The sequence below is a fragment of the Lemur catta genome, chromosome 25 (genome assembly GCF_020740605.2).
Source record: "Lemur catta isolate mLemCat1 chromosome 25, mLemCat1.pri, whole genome shotgun sequence".
Lineage (NCBI taxonomy): Eukaryota > Metazoa > Chordata > Mammalia > Primates > Lemuridae > Lemur > Lemur catta.
In genome coordinates, this window is record NC_059152.1 from 6,989,134 (window position 1) to 7,002,433 (window position 13,300).

Consider the following 13,300-nt stretch of genomic DNA (forward strand, 5'->3'; position numbering starts at 1 on the left):
CTTCTTTTATAAACATATTGATTTAAATAAGAAAGCGATGCACATCCTTTGTGACTATCTCAGAAGTAGGGAAAATATTAATAGAAAAGCTGTTGTTTCCCTCCCACTGCCTTTACCTAGGGGCTGCTACTCTGTGCTCCTAAATCCTTTTTTCTAGCTGGGAATGGCTTATCTCTATAGTCTTCGTTTGCAAAATTAGTATCATCATAATCGTTCTGCAACTTGCCTTTTTTCCCCACTCTGCATTTTATCCTGGACACTTTCGTTTCAGTACATCCAAAATGTTTTGGAGCTCACACTTAGTGAGGAATCAGATAAGCAGTTTGGTTAAAGAGAACTATTTTGTAAATAAAAACATTATTTTAATTATTTTAATGAGTATTACCCCATTAAAGGAGGTTTCTAGCATTTCTGGTGTCAGACAGAGCCTAAGGTGTTTGTTACATCTGTTACATTGAGAAATAAACCTTAAATCTCATGGCACCTCACAAAAAGCACTATACTCTCACAAGAAAAATGTATTTCATTGAACTCTAACCCTATGAAGAAGGTACGAGATTCTATATTTCACAAGTGGGACAATTAAGCACTGAATGATTTTTCCAGTTTCCCATAGCTGGGGAGTTGTATCCTCAAATCCCAGTTTGCTGACTCTTCTGTGTGTCAGTGGAGATTGTTTTAAGAGGGACTGATGTGTTAATTTTGTTATATAACTTCATCTTTTATAGCCTCTCTCTCCCTTCCACCTTTTTTTTTTTTTTTTAACTTTTTCAGTTTGTGCTGCCAGTGCCAGAAGTTTTATGAGTTTTTTAAGAAGCATCACATTTTGGTTCCATTTCTCTCTCTAAAAACCTTTGTCATCATTTACCATATTACAAATAACGGCATGTAGTCCCAGGCTGCGTATCAGAGGTAATTAAATCTCAGGAGTTTGTCAGGATTCATAAACTACTTAAACTCTGTGCTTGCTCTTTATAAATGTAGCAGAACGTTGTGATTAAATTCCAGCTTGGTATTCAGTCTGGGACCACTTATGCTTTTGCTTATATAAAGTCGTATGTGTTTGCACTAAAGGTTAGCAGAGCTGTCCAAAAAAAATGGAGGCAAACAAAGCCTCTTAAAAAAGGGAAAAAAAAAAGGAAAATATTGGATTCTTTCCTTTCTTACACCACCTCCAGCCAGCCTTCATTCCCCTCAAGATCAAGTGCGAGGAGGGAAACGTCATAGTAAATATGGGTGAATTATGCAGATGACGAAGTCTGGTAAAGCTTCAGAGGATGAAAAACTGCCAGAAGTTTTTCAGGGTGGTTCAGCATTTCTGCTTAGGAGAGGTTCATTTGCATAATTCCCAGGATCCTCTGGAATTCCTTTTTCAAAAAAGACAGGGAAAGCTTTCTGCAGCCATGACCTAAGGGTATCTCTTTCTCTTGACATTGTGTTGACGTTGCACGTAGGAAAAACAACACTGTAGCGTAGGTGGCCTGTGAGCATTCAGATCTCTGCAAGTGCTACCTTTCCCAAAGCTCTCTGTCCCCTCTGTTCCCTCCATAGCTGTCTGCTAATATTAGAGTGGCCTGACCTCAAGTGATGATTTCACCCTAAATGGAGTCAATATATTTCTGCTTTTCCCCGTGGTCCCTGTTAGATGAGGTTGAATTAGTTTGCGTGTTAAACCCGCCTCCCACCTGGTGTTGACCTTAGTGTTGTTCTGCCCACAAGTACACAGGGGAAGGGCAGAGGGACCTGGCAATGCATGAGCAGAAGAACCCCTGCTGGTGAAATAAATGTTCCCCTGCTTGAACACCCAGAGGAGAATCCATTCTCTTAAGTGCATGACAGCTTTATCTATTCCAAATCCTATTTGTCAGGTTCTTTGAGATTTGTATTGTCTATGGGTGAAACAACTTTACAGGTTAGGAAATTTAGAATCCAGCAGTTGAAGGAGAAACGAGCCAACCAATGCAGAGAAGGCAAGCTCCCTGCATGCTTTCAAATCTTGAGTCGCCTTCCTGGTACCTGGGAGGATGCTAACCGAGGACAGCAGGCTAAAGCCTGGAGGGGTTCAAAGTCATCATTTCTGGAGAACACTGAGGTTCAGAGTGGTTTGCACAGGCGACAAGGCTGGTTAGTGGTGAACAAGGAGCATAATTCCTGCCTCTCAGCCCCATCCAGTGTGTTTCTCTGTCCTTACGGTGACTCCAAATCCTAGATTTCTTGAATTCTGCTCTTTCTGCTGTCAGAGGACTTAGATCTGACAGTTGCCTCAGCCCAGCTTGGGGCTTAGCGGGAATGACAGTCACACTAACCTTGCACATTGAGCATCCCGGTCGGCCATCTGTTTCCTCTAAGAGCTGACTCTCTTCCTTTCTGAAACCTTCCTTGAGAGAGTTAATACCTCAGGCCTTGTAGAAATGGCAGTCGTTCTTAAAAGAAGAAGTGTAAGATTCGTATTAATATTTAATTCCTACAATTGGGAAGAACTTGACACTGCAATTAGATGGCAGTGCCCATCTGCTCCGATAGACCCCTCGGAGGCTGCGATCACCTTCGGCTGTGTCCCTTAACCACGCGCTCACAGTCTCTCAAGAGGGAGCTCCAGATGGTGAAGGAAACTCTGCAGGCCCTGAGCCTGCAGCTCCAGCCAGCAAAGGAGGTGGGGGACAGGGAGGCCGCAGCTTCCTGTGTGACAGCTGGTGTCCGGGAAGCACAGGCCTGAGGCGTGCTGGGATGGGGAAGGGGTGGGCTGCCACGTCATCCGTGCGGGCTCGGGGGGCTGCTCCCCTCCTCCGCATCACTGATGGGACTGAATCCATCATGGAGATGCAGAGCCTTGAGGTCTTCCGGCGGAAAGATGGTCCCTGTTCGTCCTTGTGAGGCTGAGATTGGGGAGTCTGCAAATTGGAATATGGAGAAGAGGGAACAATTTGCTGAATTTTCTTGTAACTGTCACGCAGAGATTTCTTTTCCGTGTCATTCGTGGGAGTAGCCCGCATGGGATTAGAAAATCTTTCCATCTCAGCCCCCATTAGAGGGGAGTTGGGATGAATCCTCTGGCAAAAATGTCTCCCTTTCCTATACCGTTTTGCTTTCTGCTGCAAATGAAATATTTCCTGATTCAAGAGCCTATAAAAAGGAAACTGAGCAGAAGACTCTGTCACCATACCTGTGACACTACTGTCCTACGGGCGCATGATCTAAGAAAGCTAATTAACCCCACAGTCTGGAATTAACAGCCTTTCAGCTTCCCTCTCCTGTAATTTAGTGCTGTATCAGAAAAATTGATATTCAACTTGCAAAAATATTTTTGGTAAGGCACCAGCCCCTCAGTTTTCCTTTTGTGGCAATTACTATATCTGCAGAAAGGATCTCTAAGAGTCTCTGTTTCATCAGAACATTCTGAAATTGACCTACAGTGAGGGCATGGATGGATCAGGAGACTTGTATAAACCTCTGGAGCCTCTCCTGTTTTCCTGTGGCATCTCTTCCACTCGGTGCCAGGCAGTGCAGCACTCAGCAAAGCAGCACAGTACTCGGTAACACAGTGCAGTACTCAGTAGGGCAGGACAGCACTCTCTAGGGCAATGCAGCACTCAGTAATTCAGGAGCATCGCAGGCCCCTGCTGCGCTGCTCCTTTGGCCTAGCTGGGCCTAGCTGTCAAGACAGCTGCCAAACAGGCTGAGTTCAATTAGACAGTATTTCCCAAAGTGCACGGGGGAAGGCGGCCCCAAGAGATGCTCCACAAACAAATGGGTCACCTTTACGGTCAAGTCGCTTTGGTAAACATACCATGCCATAATGCCTACTTCGAGAGCCACAACGCGTGCCAGGGTAGTATTCTATGAGACAGCCTGTACTAAAGATTTTGTCTAACCGCAAACTTCCCAAGTTGAATGGATCATGTATTTCTTTTTTTTTTTCATGTAGATGCTAGTCATATCCCACGGATCTAGTGTTGTGCAACACTGCATTCTCTGGGGAAGTCCTAGTCCAAACACTGATTTATACCATTTCGATATATGTGTTGGAGACCAATAGTCAAACTTTTGCAGCGCGTTGAACTTAATAACTACCTGCCACGGTTTGGGAAATTTAATAGAGTCATTATTCTTTTTGTGCTTTGTTTGTTTGTTTTTTGTTCTCATTCATATGCATAAGGTAGTGATCTTCCTGCCTTCACTAGGATCCATGGACATGAGACCATTTTTGTCATTTCCTGAAGTCACACTGCTGTTTCCGGAAGGCATCTGGGGCTTTGCTGAGCAGGTCTCCCGGCCTCGGTCGAGGAGATGCCCCTGCCTAAGCCAGCAACTGGCCAGGGTCCAGGAAGCCGAGCAAAGGCACAATATGTGAATTTGCTGATTGTGCTCCCTACGGGCTTATCTTGAGAGGTTTTGAAAATACACTCTACATATTTTAATAATAAGTGTAATTAGTCTGGTTTTTTCCATGATGGACCAAATTCCTGAATTATTTATGATTGTGTCTAAAAACAGTTCTGAACTAGTCACGTGGCTCTTGGAATCCTTGAATGAATTCCAGTGAAGCAAAAGATGGGAAGAGTCAGGATTGATCACATGACCCATAACAAATTCCTCCTTTGACATTAATTAGTCTTTTTAAAAAGCTTCCCAGACATAAAACATCTTGACAGTCACTACCCGAGTGTTTTGTATTACTCAGACACCATCATGAAATAATTCTGTGAGTTCATGATATATGTGAAAATTCCAGAAGTTAATAACTGCTTCGAATGTGCCCCAAATCAGGGTTTTTTTGGTACCTCCGGTGGACAGCATGTTCATTTCCTTGCTGAGACACCTGACCAAATTCAAGTATTGGGGCAGATGTGTCATTCTTTAACCATTTTTACTGTTGTTGTTTGCCCAGTGGGAAGGAACCCTTGTCTGTAACTTATCTCTAGTCTTCGCTTGGTCTTAGGGTGTCATCCAGGAAACCTGCTAAAGGCCAGGGTGTTTCCTCTGGCTACACAACCTTCTCAGGACAACCCCACTCTCTAAAGCCACTTTGTCCCTGGAAGACCCAGGACCGTGTATTCCCAACCATACTGCAGCCCAGTTGTTGTCAGGGCAGCATAAAGATATCCAGGAGAAGTTAGGGCTTGGATTTAAAAGCAACAAAACAACAATAATAAAAATGTATGTTGTTATGGAAACAGCCAAGACCACAAGCAAAAGCACATACTGAAAACGATGACTTAGAATCTGATTTCACTGTGACATGGTCTAAGAGAGTGATAGGTTACACTGCTCACCTTGCTGGAATGCTGGCCTCCACCTGGCCACGCATTTCTCTTTCACCAGCCTGAATTATGAAATGGTTTCCATCAGTAACAGTCCCAGTTCCTTCCAACATCCTGAAATTTCAAGATTGAACTGATCCTTCCCCAAAGCAAATTAGTTTGTAGCTTTGGAAACTTGTCTTCCTCTGCAGCACGGCTGGTTTCCCCACCCCAGAAACATGGAAGGGTCAGTCCCATGCTAAGCCCTTTACAATCGTGATGTCCTAGAATCCCCATATCAGCCTTATAAGAGAGGTGTTTGTAGGTGCTGCAGCTGAGCCTTAGGAAGACTAATTCCCTTTCCCCACGGGACAGAGCTGGTAAGACATGGAGTGAGAGTAAACCTAACAGAGACAGGCAGCATGCTCTTAGCTAATGCTCTTCCTGAAGTTCCTTTAATGTCCTTTCGGGACTTTGAGCCATGGAACTTATTCATTCACCTGGTTATTAATGCATGGCCACCTTAGTAATCCTAGCTGGAGAGTCAGCCAAATTGAGCCGAGGGCAAGCGAGGCTTCCTCAGCCCCAGGGGCCTCATGGTGAAGTCTAGGCTCAGACAGTCTCTAACAAACCTCTTCCCTTCAACCATGGTCCTGACCTAACCCTTCCCCAGTCATCCCAGAAACAACCACTCACAGCCTGACACTGGACAGATTTCCTTGAAGGTCCCCACCAAATTGGTGTTTTCCAAAAAGCATTTGAGTCATATGAATTCTGTGCTATGGAGAAAGCAAAGATGCCCTCATTGGGCAATGCCTTCTTATACATGTAATTCAATGCTTTTAATATCCTCCCCTTATCTAATCTTTGAATTTTGTCATATAATTTATTGCTTTATTAAGTTTACTTTTTGTTACACAAAATTAAAACTTATATCCAAGCCATGGTGCACCTTGATTTTTTTTGTCTACTGGAGTATGGATGATAAGAAAATGTATCAGGTTCATTCATCTCATTTTTCTATTACAGGATGATTAATTGTACAATTATTTGCATCACACAAAACATTTGTAATAAAGCCATGCTTTAAAAGTGTGCACGTGTTTGCTTTCAGATATCAACAAATCCAAAAACCATCGGATTTTCTATTCCAGATTTCTTGATTGAGGAAATTAAAAATAGCATTATGACTAAAGTGGGAAACAACAAGAGTGCCCACTAACACCACAGAAAATATTTTACTGCAGATACTAGCTAATTCAGTTAGGCAAGAAAAATATATGAGGGTTACAATTTGGAAAGGAGATACAACTTTAATACTTACAGATGATGTCATTGTAAAATAGAAAACCTAAGAGAATTAGCATAAAATCTTTTACACAATTAACGTAATTAACGGACTAAAATCAACAGGCTTTATGTATACAAACAATAATCAGAAGCTGGAGTATAAGAAAAGACCCCATTTTTGTAGCAACAAAAAAAAAGGGGGAGAAAAAGACTTGGAATAATTTAAATTAAAAAGTGTATTAAGTCTTAGATGAAGGAAATTTTAAGATGAAGGATAAAGGAGAAGAATTGAATACATGGAAAGACACATTAAGCTTTTGGATAGGAAGTCATCATAAACTGTCAAATTTCCATAAATTATAAATATTTCTTTTTTTTTTTTTTTTTTTTTTGAGACAGAGTCTCGCTTTGTTGCCCAGGCTAGAATGAGTGCTGTGGCGTCAGCCTAGCTCACAGCAACCTCAGACTCCTGGGCTTAAGCGATCCTACTGCCTCAGCCTCCCGAGTAGCTGGGCCTACAGGCATGTGCCACCATGAATGGCTAATTTTTTCTATTTTTTTGTAGAGATGGGGCCTCACTCTTGCTCAGGCTGGTTTTGAACTCTTGGCCTCAAGCAATCCTCCCACCTCAGCTTCCCAAAGTGCTAGGATTATAGGTGTGAGCCCCCACCCCTAGCCCCTCTTTTCTTCTTTTTGCTGATTTTTCCTGATTTTTTTTTTTTTTTTTTTTACTATAGCCCTGTTTTATCTTGCAACTAAACATGAGTTTTAGAAGGGTAAAATGAGGACCAATGAAGCCAGGGAAAAGAGGAGTAACTCACTATGGGTAAGCGTAGCTCGTGCACATTCACCACCAAGAGAGTTCAAGCAAACCAGTGAATTAAACAACACCCAACAGTAAAGTCCTAAGGATTAGAAAAAAAAATAAGTTGTGATGTCAACCCTATATTTTAGGATTTTCAGTTTAAAAAACCTTTGTTGAGCTCCTACGATGTGCTAGGTGTTGGAGATATAAAAGTAATTAAGTCGCATGCTTGGGTTGTAGGGACGTAGCATCCTTGGTGCACTACCTCTGTGATCTCTACTCCTTTCTCTAAATGGCCTCCTATGGGAAATTAGTGTGGATCCACGTCGTGAGACATTCTCCCCACGCTCTGTTGTACGTCCTTAGCTATGAGTTAGCAGCATACACGATGGATAGGCCCAGGCACTAGCTATGAGGGGTTCCACCCACCTCATTGCAAATGTATCGTTAGGCAACTGCATCCCACCTTGAATATTATTATTACTATTCATGTTGAAAGACATTCTCGATAGGGCAAAGACTATGTCCTTTTTTTGTTCAAGATTGAAACCCCAGCATGTAAAACAACGCCCGGCACGTAGACCGTCAATCAAGCCTTGTTAAAATGGAAGCAAATTACTTTAGGAATGAAAGAAAGGAAGTAATGCTTGTATGTTTGACTGTGTTTTTTGCAGTATCATTGGGCCTACTCAGGAATCCTTGTGAAGTTAGAAATTCTAATTTGCAAATTAGTTTCAAATGTAGTGATATTTTTATGAATACCAACTTAAATGTGTAATGGAATTGATATGATGGTATGTCAAAAATACTTTATTAATTGTGATGTTGGTGGGAGTATTTTGTGCGTGATCTAGAGCCAGTACGTCTTCATATTGTAGATGTTCCAGAGTAACAGTTTGTTGTGTGTGTACTTTCTCTAAAGAGGCTAATGATAAAATGGCCCTGTAGCATGCAGGGTGTGTGTAGGGGGCCGGTGGTGCAATGAAGGTGGACTGCCTGGAGGAGAGGGCATGGATGAAGATAAGGAAGGAAGGCAACTTCTTCCTGCTGTTACCATCTAGCCAGTCGTAGCTGCCCAGTCCTGATGGGCTGGGTCCCACTCTGGGGTGACTGCCTGACACTGGCTTTATTCAAGCCTGCCGCACGAGTTGTTCCTGAGCCTTTTGTTCACAGCCCTGATCCGTGGGGAGAGAAGAAGTCTGCTTTCAGCTCCTCTCCAGGATGCCCGTGGGTGGCTTCCCTCCACCATATGTTCCTCTGAAGCTGTGCTGCCCAGTGACTTGCCTTGGGGCTCAGTGCAAATGCGTCTTGGAAGTACAGAGCTGCACAGGACGAAAGTGCCGTTTCCAGATGGCACCAAATTAGCCTCTCGAGATCAGCATTTGCTGGGAATATGTTTATAAGGAAAGAAAACAAAGGAGTCTCTGGAGATTTTAAACAATCTAGGGCCTTGGATGCGAAGTGGGGGTGGTAAGGATGAAATCCGGGGGAAGAGACTGGGGACAAGGCAATAGGGCAAGGGACAGGGCAGGGGACAATCTATTTCAAACCCACCCACAGCCAGTTCTTACCTCCTCCCGGCCATTCACAAGGAAGCCAATGTCATTGCCAGACAACACAAATTATTAGTATGATTTAGAAATGATGATCACACCTGATCAGTTTAAATCTGAATATGACTGCTTTTGATATTCCGAAAACCCTGGCTTTAGCGATGCCTTCTCGAGCTAAAAAAGAGGTCTTGTTCTCCTTCCACATACAGCTAGTGTTTACTTTGCACTTACTATGAATCGGGTGTTATCACATTTCATCCACAAAGTCACACTGAGAGGTAGACATTATGACAAGTCCTATATTGCAGATAAGGACTCTAAGGTTTAGAGACGTAAAAAAAAAAAATTGAAAATGTAGGCCGGGCGCGGTGGCTCACGCCTGTAATCCTAGCTCTGGGAGGCCGAGGCGGGTGGATCGCTCGAGGTCAGGAGTTCGAGACCAGCCTGAGCAAGAGTGAGACCCCGTCTCTACTAAAAATAGAAAGAAATTATCTGGCCAACTAAAAAAAAAATATATATACAAAAAAATTAGCCGGGCATGGTGGCTCATGCCTGTAGTCCCAGCTACTAGGGAGGCTGAGGCAGGAGGATCGCTTAAGCCCAGGAGTCTGAGGTTGCTGTGAGCTAGGCTGATGCCACGGCACTCACTCTAGCCCGGGCAACAAAGTGACACTCTGTCTCAAAAAAAAAAAAAAAAAAAAAAGAAAATGTATCCAAGATTACACATTTAGTAGGTGGCAGCTCGGAGCTGCATTCCAGGAGTGGGGAACCAAGGTCAGCGTTTATAACCTCGGTGCCAACTCTGCTCTCTGCCCGTCTGTTTTCCAGGCTCCTTTTATCTGAGTCTTTCCTTTTTGGCCGAGGGACAGCAGACCCTTCGCGATCCTGGCTTCTGTCCTCAGGTTGTCAACGGTCTAGTGCCCAGCTCCGTACTTGACTGTGTCACCCAAGAGCTGCCGGGTCGATCCTTAGTTCTTTTGTTCTGTCGGGGATGGCACATCTGTGGCTGCGTTGCATTTGTTCCCCCAGATGCTGATGCTGAGAGAGATTCGCATGCAAGTGGCTTATTTGGGAGGTGGTTCCAGGAAGCCCCTGCTGAGGGTGGGGGAGGAGAGACAGACAGGAAAGAAATCCAGTCGTCGAGGGTGCTGAGCAGGTGACTGCCCTGCTCAGGGCAGGTGACCCGTTATTAACGGGAGGGAAAGTCCTGCAACCCCGGGTCCCTGCGAGTGTCCGGGGGAGGGATGCTTGAGGCCACGGTGCAGGCTGGATGCCCAGCTGTGTCACCAGCCTCATGGACAGTGCTCGCAGCAGGGACCCGGGCTCCTTCCCCATGGGGACTGTCCGCTGCCCTTGGTCCAATGGATCCGGCTCCTTCCCCTTCATGCGTCCACAGCCACAGCGAAATGACAGCGCTCTCCGAGGATGCCAGCCGGGCCCTCCAGGATCTTGGGCTGAAAGCTGGCGTGGAACCCAGACTCGGGTGCCACGTCACGACTGCTGCTGCAGATTTTACAGCTCCTTGCCTTTGCCCCTGTGGCATGGCGTGTCCTTCCGTGTTCTCCGTCAGCATCTTCCCGTGGCTGGCATCTGCTCTGTTCTATTCCGACCCGCCCCCCTGAAAGCCGGCCGGCTGCCCACGCCGGGTGAGGATTTGGGAGGACACGGGGCCTGAACGTGTGTGTGTGTGTGTCTGGGGTGTTTGTGGAAGGGGCCCAGGTGGAGAGGAGGGTGCAAGGTGGCTTCTGCTGGCCTGGTTCACATGAAGCATGTTTTTCCAACAGGTGCCACTCGTGTCACTTGATGCAAGAGGCATCCCGTCCCCTCCCCTCCTGCCTGCCCTGCTCTGGGCAGTTGTCCAAAGTGGCCTGTCTGTGTCTCTTGCCGTGGCAGCGGCTTCCCGCAGCCTGTCCTGCTCCTCCTCCTTGGAGCCCCCGACGAGCTGCTCCATCCTCAGGGGCTTCTCGGGAAGGGACAGAGCTCGGTCAATGGCTGGAAGCAGCTCAAGCAGGAGAGAGTCGGCTCTGGGTCTGATGGCCTTTTCCAGAGGAGCCGACTCTTCCAGCCGGGGCCTGAGGACTGGGACCTCAGACACCTAGTGCTTCCCCTTGCCCAACTCCGCAGAGCTGTGACATTCCTCAAAATGCATAATTTATGACAGAACGCATAAGAAAGGGCTTTGGAAATTTTAGAGCTTTATAAAACACGTAAGGTACTCTTGTGATTTGGGAAGCTTTTCTAGACCCCATGCACATTTCATGTACGTTTACACACACGCGTGCACATCTGCCTGGCTGCACATCTGTTGAGCTGGCCCTGAAGGACACGATCTAATGACCGGCTATCATGAATAAATAATGTTAGCAAAATGGCAAAGAAGAGCGAGAAACACAAAGTGGCCCTGTGGCCAACAAGGTCTCTGTGCATTCGATACCCAGAATGTGTTTTTTTTAGTTTCTTCACTTCTGTTCCCTTGATCTGTCCGAGCGCCAGAGGGCTGAGGCGTGGACACGAGGCCGCTCCCCTGTGCCCAGCCACGAGTTGCTGTTCCCGTGCATTCTGCTGCAGAGTGGCACGCTCTGGCTGGCTGCCTCTGCAGTGAGAGGAGGGTACTAGACAGGGTGTACTTACGGTGTGTCCACATCCATGAGGCATGATGCTGATGCCCAGAACTATTTGGTTCTTCCTGGTTAGTACAACCTACTCATGTGCATCTGGCCAATCTTCCAAAGCTAGACGGCACACGAGCCACTGAATGTGTTGCCAACTTGAAAATATTGGGGAGATTTTTCCAGAAATTATAGATTCCCAGTTTCTCTTGGAAAAGTCGGGAGATCTCCCACCCTGGAGATGGAAGGGCTTCCAGGTGGGATGGTTGCTGTAGGTGCCAGGAGGCAGCAACGTCCCCAAGGCAGAGTCTGGCCGTGGGCAGGGGGCTGGGAGGGAGAGGGTGTCCCTGTTCCAACTTCGCATGACCCAGCCGCCTGGGCACCAGCAGGGCCGTCGCCAAGGACTGAATGGTGGCAGGAAGGGGTCCCTGAAAAATGGTCAAGATCGAATCTTTTGCCAAAGTTGACACATGAAAGCTTTGTTTTGTTTTTTCTTATGAGACGGTCAGCCATAAGAAAAGACACAGGAGAGATTCAGGAAAACAAAGTTTATGATACTTGCAGTTTCTAGAGCCAGAGGTATGACACCCCAGCAGGGCCGTGTGGGAAGGAGGCTGGGTGGTTGGGAGGCAGCAGACTGGATCCAGGGAAGGACTCGGGCCAGAGCCTTCACTAGCGTGTCCGGGGAGAGGCGAGACAGAGCAGGTGGCCAGTTTGTGTCATTTCAGGGGGCTCGAAGCTACAGGACTGATCTCTAGTTGCCTGGCACCTGGCCCTGGGATGATTAAGGCAGGGGAATGCTGCTTCTTGTGGCGCAAGGGCCAGAGAGAGGAGGTGTGGCTTGGTGTTGGTCAGAAGAATTCCAAAATGTCATTAATAAGGCTAAATTATGTGGAGATTTAAGGATGAGTCTTTAAAGCTTAGGAGTCTTCGAGAAGGATAATTGCCAGGTAGAGTCCAGGTGTTGAATGCGAATTCATTAGGGACCAGTCAAGCTTACCTACAGAGCTATTTCATCGTTATTGTGTTTATTTGTTTTCTTCTTATTCAGAATTCAAAATGGGAAGGTAGGGGAAAGGGACGCACATCAGAAGAAAGCTGGCCAGGTACCATGGTGCACAGCTGCAGTCCCAGCTACTCGGGAGGCTGAGGCAGGAGGATCACCTGAGCCCAGGAGTTCAAGGTTTGCAGTGAGCAATGATGACGCCACTGCACTCCAGCCTGGGCAACAGAGGGAGACTCCATCTCTAGGAAGAAAAATTTTCAAAAAGAAAGCTGTAAAGCCTTACAGAATATGTTTGGAGAAGAGTTAAATCCAGCCAGAGACTAAGAGGAAAAAGCGGTATAGAAGCCTCAATGTCAGGTGTTGCTGGAGGGGGTCATTTGTGGGATCACATGATCACTGAAGTGTTAGCAAGATGTATTCAGTCCTACCTGATTTAAATAAGAACATTCAAATATCCATATCCACACATTGCTCTGTGATTTACTTTTTTCTGTGTAAATACATATGGTTCCACATTGCCAGCTTCTCGGGCTTTTTGGTATAGCTTTGGAATTATTTAATCATTCCCTACTATTGTTTCCAATAATGGCCCGGGACAGTATTGCCTACTAAGGAAGTGTGTATGATTATGGGTAATGTTACAAAGTTCCAGGAAGAACAGTGATCCTCGGAAAAGTAGGCTGAATAATCAATGAGAGCGAGATGAGCAGTAATACACCAAATCAGATTTTCTTGAGCGTAAGTTAAACAGCTTTGCCATTTAGAGAGCAATACAGACTGTGGAGGAAAGTTGATAA

General features: G+C 45.7%; 1 protein-coding gene across 1 annotated transcript in view; it reads left to right on the forward strand.

Annotated features, from left to right (window-relative positions):
* The window catches only part of DISC1 (DISC1 scaffold protein), a 199,878-nt gene extending 193,578 nt beyond the window's left edge, over nt 1–6,300 (forward strand). The window contains exon 17 of the mRNA XM_045537033.1: nt 2,577–6,300. Coding sequence (XP_045392989.1) covers nt 2,577–2,716 — 140 coding nt within the window. The 3' untranslated portion in view covers nt 2,717–6,300. The remainder of the gene's footprint in view (nt 1–2,576) is intronic.
* The last annotated feature ends 7,000 nt before the right edge of the window (nt 6,301–13,300 follow it).